General features: G+C 36.2%; 1 protein-coding gene across 6 annotated transcripts in view; it reads right to left on the bottom strand.

The window, feature by feature from the left end:
• Window positions 1-6,334: 6,334 nt before the first annotated feature.
• Window positions 6,335-18,134, bottom strand: part of UACA (uveal autoantigen with coiled-coil domains and ankyrin repeats) — an 80,527-nt gene continuing 68,727 nt past the window's right edge. For 4 of the 6 annotated variants that reach the window (XM_016126892.2, XM_016126895.2, XM_016126897.2 and 1 more), the window contains 3 exons: window positions 14,122-16,860; window positions 12,296-12,448; window positions 6,335-10,443 (listed from right to left, as the gene is read on the bottom strand). In XM_016126892.2, the coding sequence (XP_015982378.2) occupies window positions 10,300-10,443; window positions 12,296-12,448; window positions 14,122-16,860 (3,036 nt within the window). In that variant the 3' untranslated portion in view covers window positions 6,335-10,299. The remainder of the gene's footprint in view (window positions 10,444-12,295; window positions 12,449-14,121; window positions 16,861-18,134) is intronic. The other 2 variants (XM_016126894.2, XM_016126896.2) reach the window with 1 other exon arrangement.

The following is an 18,134-nucleotide window of genomic DNA, read 5'->3' as shown; positions in this document are numbered from 1 at the left end:
TAATCTCTTCTGCACAGTGCCATTTCGGAAGGATCTCAGCGAGCTTTGCACTTTGGAAATTCACTGCGTTAGTTTTTCCACCATGGGTCCTGGCTTTTCCTGCTGACCACATAGCCAAGGCATAAATTGGGCAGACCAAGCTCTCGCATGCACCCAAACACACGCTCAGAAGAGAGAGGATTGATGTGGGCTGCTGCTCAATGTTTTCATTGTCACATAAAATAACGGAAAAAGCTCTCTGATCTACTCAGATTCTGAAGGTGCTATCTTCTGGATTAGAGAAGTAGCTCAGAGGGAAACATAGAAACCTTAACGGAATCATGTTTTCTTTGGCCTTTAGAAAGCTCAGAGCCAACTTTGCAACCTAAGGTTAATTATAATATGAGGCCTTTACTCCAGTTTTATCTTAACCCTCAATTTTCTAAAATAATTACTGTTACCTTGTATATATATTTCTGTAAGTCATTCCTTATTTTTCTGAACAAGGTGAATTTATTTTTATCATTTTTAAATTTTGAAATACTTATATAGAGTCACTGAAAATTCTGAAGATACTACAGAGGTCCTTCATACTGTTTACCTAGTTTCCTCCAATTGTTATACTTTATATAAATAGGAAATTATTAAAATCAAGAACTTGATATTGACACGATGTGTGTGTACAGTGCTCGGTCATGTTATCACATGTGCATATTCATGTAAACACGTAACCTCCACTGCAATCGAGACACAGAACTATTCCATCACCATAAAGACCTCTTTTGTGCTATTCCCTCTTAGTTACACCCTCTCCCTTCCCTCCACTACTCTTAACCCCTGGCAGCCACAAATCCGTTCTCAATCATTCTGTCATTTTAAGAATATTATATATAATTTTTTTTAACTTAAAATAATTTTTTTTTCAATTAGAGTTGACTTTTTCTATACATTAGTTTCAGGTGTACAGCATAGTGATTAGACATTTATACAATTCACGAACTGATTCCCCTGATTAGTCTAGTTCCCACTTGGCACTATATACGGTTATCAGACTACTTTGAATCTCTCCCTCAGTGGCTATCCCAGCCCAGAGACTCCATGTGAATAGGTAAATGTGTGAACAAAACATCAAATGAAAATATCTAGAGTCAAAGAGATGACTGAATTGATAAAGAGTTCAAAAATATATTCACCATCACATGCTGCATGAACCCATTTCCATTACTTGTGGAAAATAAAAGACAATCTTAGATAAATAGGCAGGGATTGGGGGAGCCTGTAAGTTGTGGATTGTCATTATGAAAACTCTGTTCTTAAATGTGGGCAGGGAATGGAGTGTTCTGGTGTATGCAGATTTCTTATAAATAAGCACATGTATTGAAGTTAATTTACTTTGCCTTTGAAAATTCACAAGTCCTGTCAAGACCTTTTATTACTTGGGGATTCTCAGCAACATCACAAACTCTAACTGTTATCATGCTGTAGATGTGCTGATGTGCTTATTAACAGAGCCTGAGTAGAATATTGGATAAAATAGAGGTAACCATATTTTTCTTCCTGGTTGCTAGGAGTGAGGTGAGTGTTTGGGGCCTTGGAGACAGTTGACAGTTGATAAGCTGCTAAGTCAGACAGAAATGATGCCTCCGTTTATCGTAAATTATCTTCTCCCCTTAAAATATGAGATTTCCTTTAATTTTTTTATTCTCCCTAAGATTCTCTGCTGATTAATAATTAGAAGATTAAATATGCTTTTTTAAAATAAAAATTTATTCATAATCGTTCACATTTATAATTTACAACTGGTGTGAATTAATTTGGTCAACTGCTTTTTAATTCCTGCTTCAGAATGCCGCGCCATTTCCTATCCTGGATTGAGGGTGAGGGAGATGAGGGAAAACAGGAATACGCTGCAGGCCTGCATAAGGGGGTGCAAAAATGGGAGATTTGGGGGTAGCGTAGGAGGCCCGAAGGGACACAGGAAACAAACGCAAAAAGAGAAAGGAACTATCTGTGAACTATCTGTGGACCAAGAATAAAGAGGTAAAAAAGAATTCTTCCTCATGAACCCAAATGGATCCAAAATGTGAACTATTATTACTCTGGTCAATCATCTCGTAGGCTACAAATTAGTCTGAAATAAAAAAAAATGTTATTTAAAAAATAACAAGTTTTTTACCATCAAGACCCCCAGAAGCACTTAGCAAGATACACCCTGTTCATGTCATGACGTGTGCTCTGTAGAGTGCACACGCCAGTGTAAGAAGTGTACCAACGGATACGCTGGATGCACAGGGAAGGGCCGGCCAGCATCAGACCCGGGAGTAACCGTGCTCTTCCTAATAATGGTTGCCGTCCCTCACGTATTAGTTGTCGAATTGAGGTCAGCTGTAGAAAAATAAGCAGGAGATTATGGTGCTCACAGCATGTTTTCTGCACCCCAAGTTGCTGCTTGTTTTTCCTGTCCTTTAAGTATTTACCTTCCCCCTTTTTCTCGCTAGTATTAAGGAAAAAATTAAAGCCTACCTTAAAACCCTTGTTGCAACGAGGTAGGGCAAAAATACTAAATATGCATATTGACATTTGCTTGGGAACCTAGAATGTAAATTCAAGGCACGAGCTCTTTATTCTCGTTAGATGTCACATCAGAATGAAATCTTGCTCAAATTCTCTGTTGTCCTGGTAACTGCTCCCTACTTAGACAACACAGAGGGCGAGATCGCCCAAAAGGGTCTAGAAGGAGAGCAAGAGCTTATTAAGGAAGTCTTTCTGATGTTCACAATCACACGACAGGCTGTGCCAGCACAGTAGCATGAAGTTGGGAAAAAACCCTCCTCAGGTCATCCCCATTGCTGTGATGTATTTGGGCTTTGCTGCCATTAAGAGGCTATGTACATTTTAATAACAAGACTGGCTATGGCACACCGAAAATATTGATCATGAATAGTATTTTGGATAATCACAGACTGCAAATCCTCTTAAACGCTTTTGACTCTAACAGATATATTTAGACCTAGACGAACAGTAGCTGGTGGGATTTCTTAAAGTGTCAATTGGTGTGAATGAATAAAGATGGTTTTAAAGGAGCTATATTGCTTAGGGATTAAGGCCAACTGGAACAATTCACTTTGAAAAAATAAAAAAGTCTCAGAGCTCAAGGGAGCAGCTCCCCTTTGATTGAGGCAGATACAGTTCAATTCTCAAGACTTGTGCTAGCAGCCGCGAATCATCTCTCCATTTGTATAAAGAAGAGTTTAAAATTGTGCATATATGGGAACGTGCAACTCCTGTAAGTGAGACAGTGTTTGTAGCAACAACAAAAAGTTTGAGCATCAGTCATTTTTATTTTGGCTCAACAGATTTTTAGCAGATATGAACTGGCTTCATTTTTAAATCCTGAGAATTTCTGAAGCAGCCCATAAGGTGCCACTTTAGTCAGAGGCAATTAAAAAAAGCCTAGAATAGCAAGAAAGAAAACCACAAAATTTCTTTGGACATTGTAGAGAAAAAAGTTACAAATTACATTAACTCCATTCTTTCCCACATGCTCCCTGAATCTATTTGCTTTCATACTGTGTAAAACATTGTCCTCAAATTTTGGAGGTAGGAATGGGACAGGGGACATGGTGTAAGTAGTTAAGAAAAGTTTCTATAAATTAAGATGTTGCTTGTCATCTTTTAACAGCAACAACATAAAGTGTGTTACAAACACTTAATAAACAGAATGGTACAGACCCTTCCAGTCCTTCCTTGATCATGGGGGTATCACTAGAAATAAATACACACTCATCAGAAGTAGCTTCTCCTCTCTAGGTCTTCCCCCACCCAGTCTTTAAGGAGCCCTGGTGAAGGCATTTTCAAATGCAAATTCTTTACAATATAGAGCAATCTGCAAACTATTGGAAAAGTGGTTTCTCAAAATGCCAGCAGAGGGTATCCGGCTACTTAGATTTCCTGCAGGTACAACTTCTAAAGTGGCCTCCGCCATATTCTTCCAGCCTGTAAGAAACCTACTTAATGATACATAAAACTAATTATTATAAAATAAGATTGAATCTGTAGGGTAGCTGCTCACAATGTGGAAAATCACACTTTTTCATGGCCTATTTTCTTTTAAAATGTATGCCCTTTTCGCACCCTTAATGCATTCTGCATATGTAAAATAAATACTCTTTCGCAGCAGGACCTGGGCTTGGAGGCCTTAAAACCCAATAAAAGAGTCCTGTAGTTTAATGGTCCTTAAATGCTTGACATCTTTTTCACTTAATGTAAAATCCATCTGATCTAATGGCCGTGACTGAATTATAGAGATATAATTTTTTTCTATTAAATGTTAATCTTCTGACTTGGCAGAGCGATAGAAGCTCTAAATTATTAAGAAGGTAATAACCTCTCTAAACTCTTTCCTGAATTCAGAATATTCCCAGGACTACTACCTCCAAACACCTTGCAAACCCGTTTAAAATATAATATAAAAATCAGGCCCGTTAAGCACAATTTGATGCAAATATCAGTTATAAGGGGCATTATTTTTATCGATGACTTCTATTTCACTGAATGGAATACATATGTATGTATCTGTAGATACACACACACACACACACACACACACACACAAAATTGAGTAAGCAACGCTCACGAGTCTTAGCTCTTTTCATTTACATATGACATTTTTGTAACCTTACCTCTTTGGTTGAATTCATTCATCATCAATGTTTGTTCATGCAGGCATAAATAATGAAAACGCCCCGCAATGCATAAGTGATGCCACGTGCCCCATTATGCTAAAGGCACAGTGCTTTCACTGCCCGGGGAGTCTTACTGGAATGCCATCTCAGTAAAGCTTCATTTTTTTTTTTTTTAATCTCTGCATTCATGACTCTTTTGAGCCAAAGGCCCCTATATGCAATAGGAAACAGAAGCCATGCTAAGAAACAGGTAAATATATACCTGGAGAGGCTGGTCACAGCCTTGTTTCAAATAGCCAAGGCCAAAAATATGGAAAAAGATTTCCAACAAGAAAGTCACAGATCCACTTTAGCCAGGGACATCATTGACTGAAATGAGAGCGGGGTTGCCTATTTTCCATTTGTATTTTGCACATGACATATTTTATGGTGCCACTTTTTTTTCTTTCTGAAAATTATTCACAACATTTAGCAGCCAGGGAAAAGGTCCAGGTTCTTTTTCTCTGCCAGACGTGTGCAACCATACTTTGCATGCTCATCATAGGCAATCCTCTTTTAATCTTTATCTTGGTGCCAGAGGTACTGCTATTACTTTGATGCACAGAACATGCAAGAGGAAAAAAGATCACCACAAGGTTGCGGAATCCAGTGATAAGGAAAACAAAAAGGCAGTATGAAGTCATTTTCTTCCACCCTGGTGGAGCAGACTTCAAGAGAAGCTTGTAACCACTGCTTGCTAATGTTCCGCATGAGCGTAAGCGGACAATGATACATCTAGTCATTGTGGAGAACAACAATTCATTTGAAACTCTTCCCGTTTTACTCTGAAACAAGTGACTGGAGAGACCACGAACCACTCAGGGAGGTAAGAAGCATGTGAAGAACAGGTTTCAGGTCTTTGCTAGAGGACAGCTGGGGCAACACTGGGTGGGTGTGTAAGTGGGAAGGTGGTCACGTTCTAATGCTGCACGAGTTTTTAAGCATCAGGGATCCAATGTATTAAGAATAACAAAAATTTAAGCTGTGTATCATTTGGCTGGGATCAAGAGAAAAGTTTTAAATAAAAAACACCCCCTAAGAAAGAGCAGCTAAATTCATTTGGAATTTTAGAAGAGCACAAGTATAGTGAGTGATTAGTCACTGCGATATGAAACTTTAAGATGTTTACTGTATGAATATTTGATTTTATGGTTTTAGTTCTTTATAATGCTGACCTGTCGAAAGGAATGAGCGTTTCTCATGAAATAGGAGTGATAAGAAAAGACTAAACAATGGAATAGTGATAAAGCTTTCAACAACACACTGCTCTCCAAGAGGAGCTCAGTGATTCTTCCTTCCTCTTGGCCAGAAGTTCAGACCTCATCGTCTTTCTGAACGCATGACAGCAAAGAGACCGGCATCACCCATTATTTATGTTCTGCCAGTCTGCTACCTAAAAAGCTTTAGCCTTCAGTGTTGTAAATGTAGTCTCTGGCTTTGATCTCAAAGGGTGAGTGAAGGAGACAATGGGATGAGTTCGAGGTTTCTTGATACTGCACTCTACATAGTAACTGAAGATGGATGTCGCCATCTGTACTTTGGATCCCAGGGTTCTTTACACCAAATTCTCCAAAGATAACAAATGGATGAGTTTACCTTGTATATCTTTTACAAGGATGTTCAAAGCAATATTCCACAGAAAACATTTTATTGATGGTTGAAGACAAAATAAAATACACATAAGGTTCCCTTCCCACCCAAATATGGGAAATACAGCACTGAAATGTGAGTATTCAGTTAAGAACTTTCTCTACTCCAGAGCTTTTGTAGGTGACCTAAAATACCCATGAAACAGAGAACTCATGCTATAGAAGAACATTAAACATAAATATTCAAGAATTCAAATATTGCTTCTGTAAACTGTATATATCTACCAAAAGAATTGAGAATAAATCCAATTCTGACTTTTCACTGTTTATACACTGAAAGAATTCGATGGCTTCTTTCTTGGTGGGAAAAGCTATTCTGATGGCCCTGCATCCTTGTTATTATACTGAAATGGGATCAAAAGTCTGGTTCAGGATGCGCAAAGATTATTGCTAAGGCACATTTAGCAATTAAGAAAAACTTAGCGGAAATGGGTCATTTGTTCAATTTATTTGCTAACGGTCAAATAAGTAATTGTCGACCTAAATGGCAAAAAAAAATTAATAAAAATAATAAAACATATAAACTTTCCTTAATGAGATGTAGTTAATAAAAAGTTGGTTACGATAAAGTATTTACTAGAAACATGTCCAATTTTATTATTTCTTGCTACCTATATTCTTAGTTTACTATATTATTGCACTTTTATCTAAAACCTTAAAGACCTATTTTCTAAAACCAATTCCCTCTTGCTAATTTTACAAGAAAATTGCATTTCACATTATTAATCTCATTAGTGCAATTTGCCTATAAATAAATACAAAACATTTGGAGGATGCATGTATAATGAATGCTTGGTTACTGTAGTAGCAAATGTCAAAGTAATTGCTAAAAAGTCTGAAACTTTTGACACTTTAAAAAATCTGTTATACCATTTATCATCATACATCTCTAAATACTGTAGCAAGAAGTTACCGCCAATGAAAATTAAGATACTGTTGTAGAGATGATGAGGCGATTTTGTTATAAATTCCTGATAAATTCCACACTGGCCTGTTCTTAATCTAAATGTAATTTAGCACTGCAAACCATTATGAAAAGAAATTTACTTAAAAAGGCATAAAAGTTACTAACGTAAGAAGAAAAAAAATCTGTACCTCCAAAAGAAGTCGAAGGCACTCATTAAGTCACTTCAATAAAAACGAAACTTGGCCAGCCAAGTTATAGCGCATTCCTTGAAACCGCATCAGGTCTCATGGCTCAGACTGAAGATCTGAAAGATCTTTTGATCCACTTAAAAGTGGCCACCAACCAAATTAATTTCTCTGAAAAAAATCTTTAAACAATTTTTTCAGCTTAACCCCTCTTCAACCCCACTCAGATGGCTCATGTTTTATTAGGGACTCAATGGTTTAAAAATATATAAAAAATCCGAGGCAAAGTGTCATGCTGTTTGCCTAACTGTAAAATTAACATACATAGACTGTAAGATTTGAAGAGATATTGAAAAACTCAGAAACATACTCATCTAATTTTAAAAACCTACTGATGGAACAAATATATTTTGTTTCAATTACACTAGCATGGTAAGGCCCAGAAAGGCCAAGCGGTTTCAAAAGAATGCTCAGCACCGGCAGGTAAAACAGACATTGGCCAGTCAGCACTGACCATTAACACACAAGCCCCTGTCGCATTTGTATGATCTGGAGTAAGGCTGCCTGTACATCTTCATCCATGTGACCCTTGAGACAAAGAAGAAATATTTTATGTCATCTTCATTTATACAAGAATTCTAAAGACAAAGTCTTCATAATATGGTCTAACTACTAAACCCTCACCATCTTGGTTATATTTTAAAGGATTTATTGGAAAATGGAATAGAGCTCTATCACAGAAATAAAGAAAGCCAGTTTAAAAGTCGTGCAGACCAGTTGCTCTTAACATCTATTATCAGAAAACAGATGGACAAACTTCTTTGTCTTCCGGTTACAACAGCTCAGATGATAAGGAACAACATAAGTTATAAATGAGTAAAGTAATCTACAATGATTTTTTTTTTGCTCCTGCTGAGAGGGTTTTTTAATTATAAAAACAATTAATGAAAAATCCCCATATTTATATATTTTACATAAATAGAATTACATATATTATTTTGCAAGTTGCCTTGTCAGCTAGTGTCATAGAAATTTTTTCCAAGTTGTTTCCCTAACTATTTTAAATTACTGTATAATATCCCCACTGTATGGATGCATCATAATTTCTTTACCCAGTCCCCCAATGATAGTCATTTTAAGTTTTTTCCAATCTTTATGAGCAGATTCCTAGAAAAGAAATTGCTAGGTCAAAAAAGCAGTCTCAATTTTTAATTTTGCTAAGTACTATAAAATTTCCCTCTATTGAGATTATAACAATTTATACTCCCACCAACAGGGTATAACTGCCTATTCTCACGATGCCTTGGGCAATTTATAGACTACCACCTTGTTTAATATTTGCCAATCCTGTAAATGAAAAATGGCACCTCCTTGTTTATTTGCATTCCCCCCTTACGAATGTTAGCCATTTATATTTCGAAACACTTTAAACTTAAAAAGATGACAAGGGGTTGACTAAATGCACATCAATATTACAGCACACCCCATTCCTCTTTTTCTTTGCTGCAGCACTTAAATAGGTTTCAGCATAACATTTCCCATTAATAGAAAAAGTTTTGCTTCTAAAATGTTTCTATAACAGTAGGATGTTTAAATTTCAAACATTAGCCATAGTTGACTAAACTGAATTTCTTAGTTAACTTTATGATATCAGAAGGCAAGACTATTTCAGATGCCAATTGCTTTTGTTATATTTCATTAGGAGTCAGTAGAACATAATTTCAATTTCAGAAGTGTACATTATATGAAGCTGAACGGCTTGTTAGTTTGCAGTATCTTTTGGTGAGAGCACGCTCTTCCTCCCTTGGCTAATATCAGATCTGAGTGAGTTCTTCTATCTACTACATATCTATACTTTTCTACTGTTTCCCCTCCTAAACTTCTCATTCTGCTGTCCCTCAACAGTCTTCTCTAATAATTGCAATATACTTTTAAGTCCTGACTTATCTTTTACCTCAAAAAAAAAGTAGCCAAAGATACTTTCTTTTATCATACTATTCATTCTTTTCCATTGGTTTCCCCTTCATCTCTTATAGAACAGGCAGGCTTTTTATTTTAAGAATTCAATGTCATAAAGTTTCTTCCCTTTTGTTATTTTACCTAGTTCTTTTTAAAAATGACCTTTCTTTGAAGTTTTCTCTCAACATCTATGGTTTGTTTTGTTTTTTAACCACGTAATTCGATACACTTCAAATTTTAAACAATCCTATTATATCTCACCTGCCATTCTAACTTTGTCTCTTTTAGTACATCTTCCTGAAAAATCTATTCTGAGAATTTTGGAGATGCTGATCATAAAGTTTCTACAGAGCATTAAGTATAGTATCCTTCATATGTTAAACATATTCTTGATGTGACTGATTTTAAAAAATAGCTTTCTCATTACACCAAAGAAGGGGACTCTTAAACTTATGCTTCACTGAGTCATAAGGCTCAATAAATAAATATTATGGATACTCTCCTAACAGGACTAAATTTTTTCCTTAAATTATTATAGTTCTATGCACACCTGGTTATTTTCATACTTTTACAGTATTTTCTACATTTCAAAGAAATACTCCTGAGCTACCCAAGGAACAGTGAAGTCTTTTCCACTCTCTTCTTTTAGCTGACAGCCACGTGTAGCTGTCAAGGCGTTATCTCTAGCTAGCAATACTATTAACGTGTGCCGCCATCACATGTTGCCAAACTGTCTATAAAATGAGTGACAAGCAGATGGAGATAACACTACATTTAAGATATTGTGTTGCCATATAGCTTTGTAAATTTCTCTGGGGAGATATGCAAGCCATGATTAAAAGAAACACAATTATTTTTAAATAAGCATATGGGGTACAAGTACTTTAAACATGACTTTAACATAAATTTACTTGAACATGAAAAATTATTTCCTCTAAAACAACATCATTCCCAAAGGAGAAACAGTTCTTCACCTGTGCAGCACTAAGAAGGTGTGTCCGATAAATTGCAATTACTTCTTGGTGCTGTCTGTCAGCATCCTGGAAATGTGGAAAGATGGACAGATCAGAATATCAGCATTCATGTTTTCAAACACATGGAGGCTTATGACGAGCTGTCCTTCGGCTTGAGGCTACAGAACAGCAGTATTATTAAAGTGCTCCTCCTGCTGCTGCTCCTTGTAACAAACTACCTTGAACCCACCAGATGCAAAACTCATAGCACAACAATAGCATGAACTCATGACCGTGTGGGGACATTCATAGTGAAAGCAATTCTACTTATCTTGGGTCAAATGAAAGGATTGCCTTAGTTCCCATTCTAAAGCTATGAAATTATCCAGACACTTACCAACTTAAGCTTTGGATTATTGCAAAAGCTCCCCATCTTTCCCCATCTCCAGACTTCATTCCTTATCACGTTCCTGCGGTTGAGACAGCCCTTTCCTCATATCGGTTTTGGCTTAAAAGCCTTGGGTGATACTTTGTTGCACATAAGAGAGAATCCAAACTCATAGTTTGGTTCTCAACAGCTTCCACAATTTGGCTGCAAATACAGCTCCCACCACTAGCCAGGCAGATTGGCCTTTTACTGCCCCGGGGGCACACCACTTGCATTCCACCTCCATGCCTTGCTCCACAGATTGCCTCTGCCTGGAAGATTCTCTATTTTCCTTTCACTTATCAAAACAGCATCTATCTTACAAATTCAGGCCAGGTATTCCCTTCCTCTTTGAAATTAGCTCCTACCACACCAGTAATCTTTCCTTCCCGGGAATTAATATCACTTAGAATTGGGGACTATATTTGCAATTTTATATTTGGTATTTTTGAGTTGTTATTTTACTTTTGATGGATCTATACTCTGCCTCTTTAACTACCCAGAACTCCTTGGGGACAAGAACTGTATACTCTCTTTGTCCCTGACAGCACAGTGTCATGAACATAATAAACAAATATTTCTGCTTATTTAAGGGACTGCCATATTTTTTTGATAAGATCCAAATCAGCAATTTGTCATCATTAATCTATAGGCCAATAGTAAACACTTAAAAAAAAAAAATAACTTTCTTCTATTCAAAAGCTCATAAGCAATTCTTATAGAGTAAGAGAATATTAGCAACAATTTACATTTTATCGGGCTTGTTTTATTTAGCATGTCCATGTTTGTTATATTGGCTCACTCAATTAAAAAAAAAAAAAACAAAGTAATCAGTTCTTATCATCCTATTTTATGGATGAAAAAGCCAAGTGTTAAGGGGAATGTTTTGTGTAACTTGCTTTTAAGTGGCAGGACTTAGAAGTGAGCGCCCATCTTCAGCTTCTAAATCCAGATGCTTTCTTTAATATATAAAGGATCTCCACATAGGTATTTATATGGATAGAGGTACCTATAGGTATCTATATATATCCAGATGTTTTCTTTTAATATATAATATAAGGTATAAAACCAAAGGAATGCCTATCTTTATGAGTAAAGATAAAAGATTATTTAAAAAACTTTCTTTAGTTAAGTGGATCAATATTTTAGAGCATGTGCTGCAGTTGGAAAGATACCAGGTTTGGAGTCAGCCAGCCCCAGAAATAGATCCTAGCTCTCTGACCCCAGGCATCAAGTATTTTCATCTTTGTTTCCTTAACATGGAATGTTAAATTGGGTTTGGAATAAAAACCTTATAGGACTGTGATGAAGATAAAGCTTAAAGTATGTAAAACATTTAGTGTAGTGTCTGGCATATATTATACTACCAGTGTAAGTAACTTTTAGCAAAATATCCTTGGATCTGAACACAGCCACAAATCTATTTGATTTCTAAACAAGCTTTTATAAACAAACAAGTTAATGTGACCCTGCACATATCAGCACAAAGCCCTGCAGGTCCAGGATACTCACAGCCAGCTGCTGCTGCAGGGACTTCACTTGGTGCTGCAGAGTGTCAACCAGTTGGCTCTGTCTCTTGCTGGGACTCCCGCTTGTGTAGGTGAGTTGTGAAAGGCCATTAAGAGCCTGTTTTAGTCTTTCTACATCATTAAGCAGTTCAGTTATCTTATAAAAAAAGAAAAAAGTTATGGGAGAAACATATTACTTATTTATTTACAATGAACATCTTTACACAATATATACAATATATGTAATTTCTTGAATTAAATTCCTCAGTAAATTCCTTACAAAAGCATTACCAATTTAAGAATGAATATGGTGTACATCCTAAGATTTGAGTGTGACTCCAATCTTCTTATTTTTAGATAATACGTAAGTGTCTATGGAATTATTCAGACTATCTTCCAGGTAGCAGGGATTCTCTCCAACAAAGTCTGAGAAGTGAAAGAGCACAGCTCCTGTACATCTAGAATTAACTTATGTGCCTGTTCCTCTCAAGAATGTATGATTTTACACTATTTTGTCTAAAAGGGGGAAAAAATCGGGAGGCTGTTTAGAGTAGTAAAAAGAGCAAGGTTTTAAATTAGATAGAGCTGACGTTTTTTATCTGTGTGAGCTTGCTTGATTTCCTTTCTTTTTCTAAGCCTTAATTTCATTATCAGTTTAAGGGGAAAAATCTTTCATAGTTAAGAAAATCTAATGCAATTACAAAAATATGCCTGGTAATAAGTATATGCTCAATTAATGGCAACAACTGTAAGTAGATATTAATAACTTGCTATTATAAGGATATATTATTAGATGTACAACCACCTTCCAAACAAGCTAAGAGCATTTAAATTCTGGGTCATCCGAGCAGAAGTGTCCGGTTTGCACTTGGACCTCTATACTAAGGAGGGCTGAGTCTGTGTCTATTTTTACTCGTTGCTGTATCCCCAGCACCGACCATAGTACCTGGTATGTCAGGCATTCAACAATTATTTGTTGGGTTTATAAAACTGCACTTAATCTCACTGATTTCTCATATTCATGAGATATACACTTTATGAAACTCCCATTTCCAAAAATAATGCTGAGCACCTATTCTGTAAGTTGATGATAAGAAGAAAATGTTACGATTTTTCTCTTAAAAACTGGTTGGGAAGATCATCCACATTAATTCTGACACCGTAATACATGTATTTTAAATGGATGGCAAAGCCAAAATAAAACATACATTTTGGAAGAGGAACTTCTTACTGTGGGCTAGATTGGACAAAGAAGGCTTCAGGAAAGAGGACAAGTTTTGAAGTGGGCGTTAAGGAATGTATAGGATTTAACTCAGTAGAAAGCAGAGGCAGGACATTCTGAGAGAGAGGACCAGTCTGTCAGTCTGTAGAAAGACACGTGGACAGAATGTACAGTGAACTGAAGGGTTTGTTGTGCTAGTGTGTCTGAGTGCCAAGATCAAGTCTGGGGTGCTCCCCAGCGTCCTTGGTTTCCTGCAGCCCAGAAACATAGCTTTATCCCTCCCCTCCCTCGCCATTCTTCAGGTACCCTAAAACCCACTGGATTTGGACCATTCCCTTATAAGGTAAGCGAACCTGCGTCTCCGTGTCTTTTCTCAATTTTTAGCTGTACCAGCTGAGGAAACAAAACACAAAATGCTTTTGATTTTTGCGTGACTATTCTTTTTTTGAATTTCAAAAATTTTTGAATTTTTTCCCGTATACCAGTAGTCAAATGGAAAGGTGGCATTTAAGGGTCACTTTGTAAACAAGTCTATAGGATGCTACGAGGAAGAGCCCTGTTCTGCTGTGTAGTTTCTGATGCAAAGCCACGTGGACCACAGGGCCTACCTTATTATCTTTTGCTTCGATTTGCTTAGCAGATTCCTGTATCCTTCTCTGTAACTCTGTGATTGTTGATAAGGACTTATCGCATCGCTCCTGCTGATCCTTGATTTCTTGTTCAATGCTGAAATGTAGTAGTTCCTTCTCATCTTTTGCAGACAGTTCCTTCTTTTTGGCATGTAAAACCTCCTCACATACTTCTTCATACTTTCTATTCAGAGTGGCCAATTTTTCATTTAAGTTGGAAATCTGTGTCTCCAAATCACTCTTAGTTGCTTTATATTTAGACAAATCAACTACCTCTCTCGTCTCTAATTTTTTTAATGCTTGTTTACTATTCTGAACCTCTGACTGGAGTTTGGAGACTTCTTCAGTTTTGTTTTGGCTTTCTTCTTCCTTTGCTTTCAAGCTGGCTTTTATGATTCCAACTTCTTTTGCAAATGCTTCCTTCATCTGCAAATGCTCTGCCAGGGGCACGGAAGAATTCTTTTGGTTCTCTATCGTCTGATGGAGTCTGGCCACTGTCTGCTGCTCTTTCTCATAACACCTTTGCTTATTCTTCAGTTCTTCCTTTAGATTCTCAATTGTGCCATTAAGAGATTTTTTCAGGGCCTCTACCTGTTCCGATGGAACATACTGCTTTTGCAAGAGTGTTTGTGCCGTGAGGATGTCAGAAGTCTGTTTGGCGTTTTCTTCTACGAGCTTCTCCTTCTCATTCTTTACTTCTGTGTATTTCTGTAACAGGTCTTTTAACTGTCTGTTCAGCTCTTCTGTTTTTCTGCTTAATGCTCTTTCCACTTCATGAGAATTCTCAATGACAACATTCTTATCCTTTAAATCCTTCTGAAGAGTGAAAATCTCCTTCTTTAACTTGTCATTCTCTTGTTTGCACTTCTTGGCTTCCTCTTCCCTGACATTATACTTTTGTGCCTGCTCTGATAACTGTTCTTTTAGTTCTTTCTCTACTGCTTTAAATTTTCTCTCACACTCTTCTAAGCTGACAATTGGAGCATATTTTAGTTTAATGCATTCTTGTATTGTGTCGAGTTCCTTTTTCTGGGCTTCAATTTCAGCATGTAGTGTCACAATCTCTTCTTGGCCTTTCTTGTAGTTAGCCAACATTTCAGCACTATTATCTTGTACCTTTCTCATGCTCTCACTAACAGCACTCATCTTTTCCTCGTGCTCTCTCAGGCTGATGTAGTCAGCTTTTATTTGGTTCTCAGTGTTTTCTAGGTTTCTTTTTAATATGTCATTCTCATCTTTTATTTTTACAAGTTCCTGATTTACATCTTCAAATTTTTTCTTCACATCTACTAATTCTCTATTAGTTTTGTCTAATGTGCTACTCAGGGCAGTTTTAATGTCTTCATGGGTTTTAATTGGCACATACTGGTTACTAATAGTCTTTTTCAAGTTAGTGTTTTCAGACGTGAGTGAATATATTTTTTCTTGGTCTTCGCCACATTTTTTATTAAGTTCAGAAAGCTGTTTCTTAAGTTCAACAATACTGGATTTCAGAGCCATTATCTCTTTTTCATGTTTCTCAGGAGGTATGAAGACAGTTTCCAAACGACTAACATTCTTACTTAAATTGTCATTTTCCATCAGCAATTTCTCCGTTTCCAACTTCTTTTCTGTATATTTTTGTGTTATATCTAAAACCTTTTTATTCAAATCATCGACAATTACACCATGTGACTTCTTCATTTCTTCACTTACTTTTAAAGGTACGTAATGATTTTTCATTTCAGTTGTTAAGTTATGTACTTGCTGCTTGAGGAGTTTATTATCCAGACAAACCTTTTCAATTTCCTTTTGTAATGTCTGATTTTTCGAAGTTAACTCAGTGATCTTCTTCCCAAGTTCTCCTGATTTTTGCTCTAATCTGCTCTTGAGCTGCTCATGTTCCTCTGGTTTGATATGCTGAGCAAGCTTAGCCTTAAAATTCTCAAGTTCTCTCTTTAACTGTCTGATTTCACTAAGTGATTTTTCATATTCTCTTTCCATCTCGACTAATTTTTTTGCCTTCTCATTTACTTCATTTGATAATAAGCTCTTCATGTTTTCAAATTTTTCTGCTGGAATGGAAAGGGCTAACTTTGCTAACAATTCTTTTAACTGGCCTTCCATCTCTGTGGCCTTTCTCCCATTCTTCTCTCGCTCCATTTCACACATACTGAATTCCTTCTGTAGTCGCTTATTTTCTTCTATCATCTTGCCTTCGTCCCGCTTAAACTCTTCTACTAATATTTCATTTTGTTTAATTTGGTTTCTTAATTTTCCCACTTCTGCTGAAGCGCCTTCATATTTTGCTTTCATGTCTTTCAACTGATCCTTCAGTTCCTCTGTTAGTCTGTGATTCCCTGTAGCTGCTTCACTTGTTAGATGCTCTTTAAGGGCAAGAAAATGTGTCTGCATTTGTTTAACTTTGCCTTCTGACTCATACATTCTCTTCTGCACATCTTTTAATGCATCTTCTAATTGCTTTATCTGTTCATCTGAATCCTCCTTGACCCTTTCACATTCTAATGCTAACGCTTTGCATTCTGCCACCTTGTGAGCCAGTTCATTCTGGAGCTTAAGTCGGTCTTGTTTTGCTGACTCGCAGAAAGTTCTCATTGCTTCTAACTCTTTCTTTAAAATTTCACTTTCAGAATATGAGGTTTGATTGGGTATGGATAGCTCCAGTGGTCTTAACATAGATCTGCTTTGCATATGAGCTGGCATACCTGTGGGAGTACACTGAAAAGGGGAGGAAAAAAATATCAATCGCAAAAGCCTGAAGAAGACACATACGTATTTGCTAAACTTATAAAGTTTCCACATCATCAGCAGTCGAAGGATTCTCAGACTAGTAGTCTGGAAAAAAGAGAGTCCTGATTTTTGAAGTAAGGAAAACAGTTCTGAGTATGATTCCCTCAGTACACACTTAAGCAGTGAAATTTCGAAAGTCTGTTCATAAGTGTATTTCTGGCAGAACAAAAAAAATAGTTGTGGCCTCTGGAGACTATTTTCTCTTTCTTTCCCCATTCACAATACCTACCCCACACAAGAATAGCAACACAATCATTTATTAGTTCTATGTTTTCAGCACATAATGTGCTTAGAACTTCAAATTCTGAAGCCATTAGAACCCATTAGAAAAAAGTATTACAATTTAAAATCTGCAAATAGTTCCACAGAATGATATATTATTTAATTTCTAACAAAATACGTGACTTCTGAGTACCTTCATTGTTAACGCCAATATAATATTCCTTAACTCATAAAAATACCACCAGGATAAACCCAGCTAGTATGAGAGCAGTCAAGAGAATGATGTTAATCATATTGCAAAAAAAAAAAAAAAAAAAAAAAAAGAGTTTTCTCAAATAAAACGATGAATTAGAATTTAGCATATATATAATCTTACTACAAAATTTGACTGACATCTTGTTCCCTCTATTAAATGATGAAAAAGGAAGTATAATTAAACTCAATGAAATAGTTCATAAATATCAGAACATGTAATCAAGAAAGACTAAATTTAACTCTATTTTTCCTCATACAGTCTATTACAGTAAGGGTCTTTAGAAGTACTAATTCATTGATAAAAGCCATTGCTATGAACATCTCATTATTTTAATAGGCAGGTTTTAATATTGTTCAGTTAAATCTACACTGCCTTACCCTGAATCAAAAAGAAAAAAATTAACAGTGAGTAATTTCCCAGCCCAGTATGTTTCTATTATCTTTCAACTTACCAATTATCTTTAGACTACGACAACTATAATTTACCAACAAATTACTTACATGGCTTCACAATTTCCATACTTGTTTTATTTTGAGCAAATATTTATCTAATCTTCTTAAATATTATTCAGTTGATTGCTATCCATTCTCTCAGCTTAGAATTTCAGAAATTTCCAGCTTAAAGTGATCTTATATATCATGTACACTAATTCGCTCTGCCTACAGATAAAGGTATGTAAAAAGGCCTTTAAAGCCCAAATATTTATCAGTTCTGCAGTCCATAG

This window comes from Rousettus aegyptiacus, unplaced genomic scaffold (genome assembly GCF_014176215.1).
Source record: "Rousettus aegyptiacus isolate mRouAeg1 unplaced genomic scaffold, mRouAeg1.p scaffold_m13_p_3, whole genome shotgun sequence".
NCBI classification, from domain to species: Eukaryota; Metazoa; Chordata; class Mammalia; order Chiroptera; family Pteropodidae; genus Rousettus; species Rousettus aegyptiacus.
The sequence above is the reverse complement of the archived record's forward strand: the minus strand, read 5'-3'. Positions and strand labels throughout refer to the sequence as shown.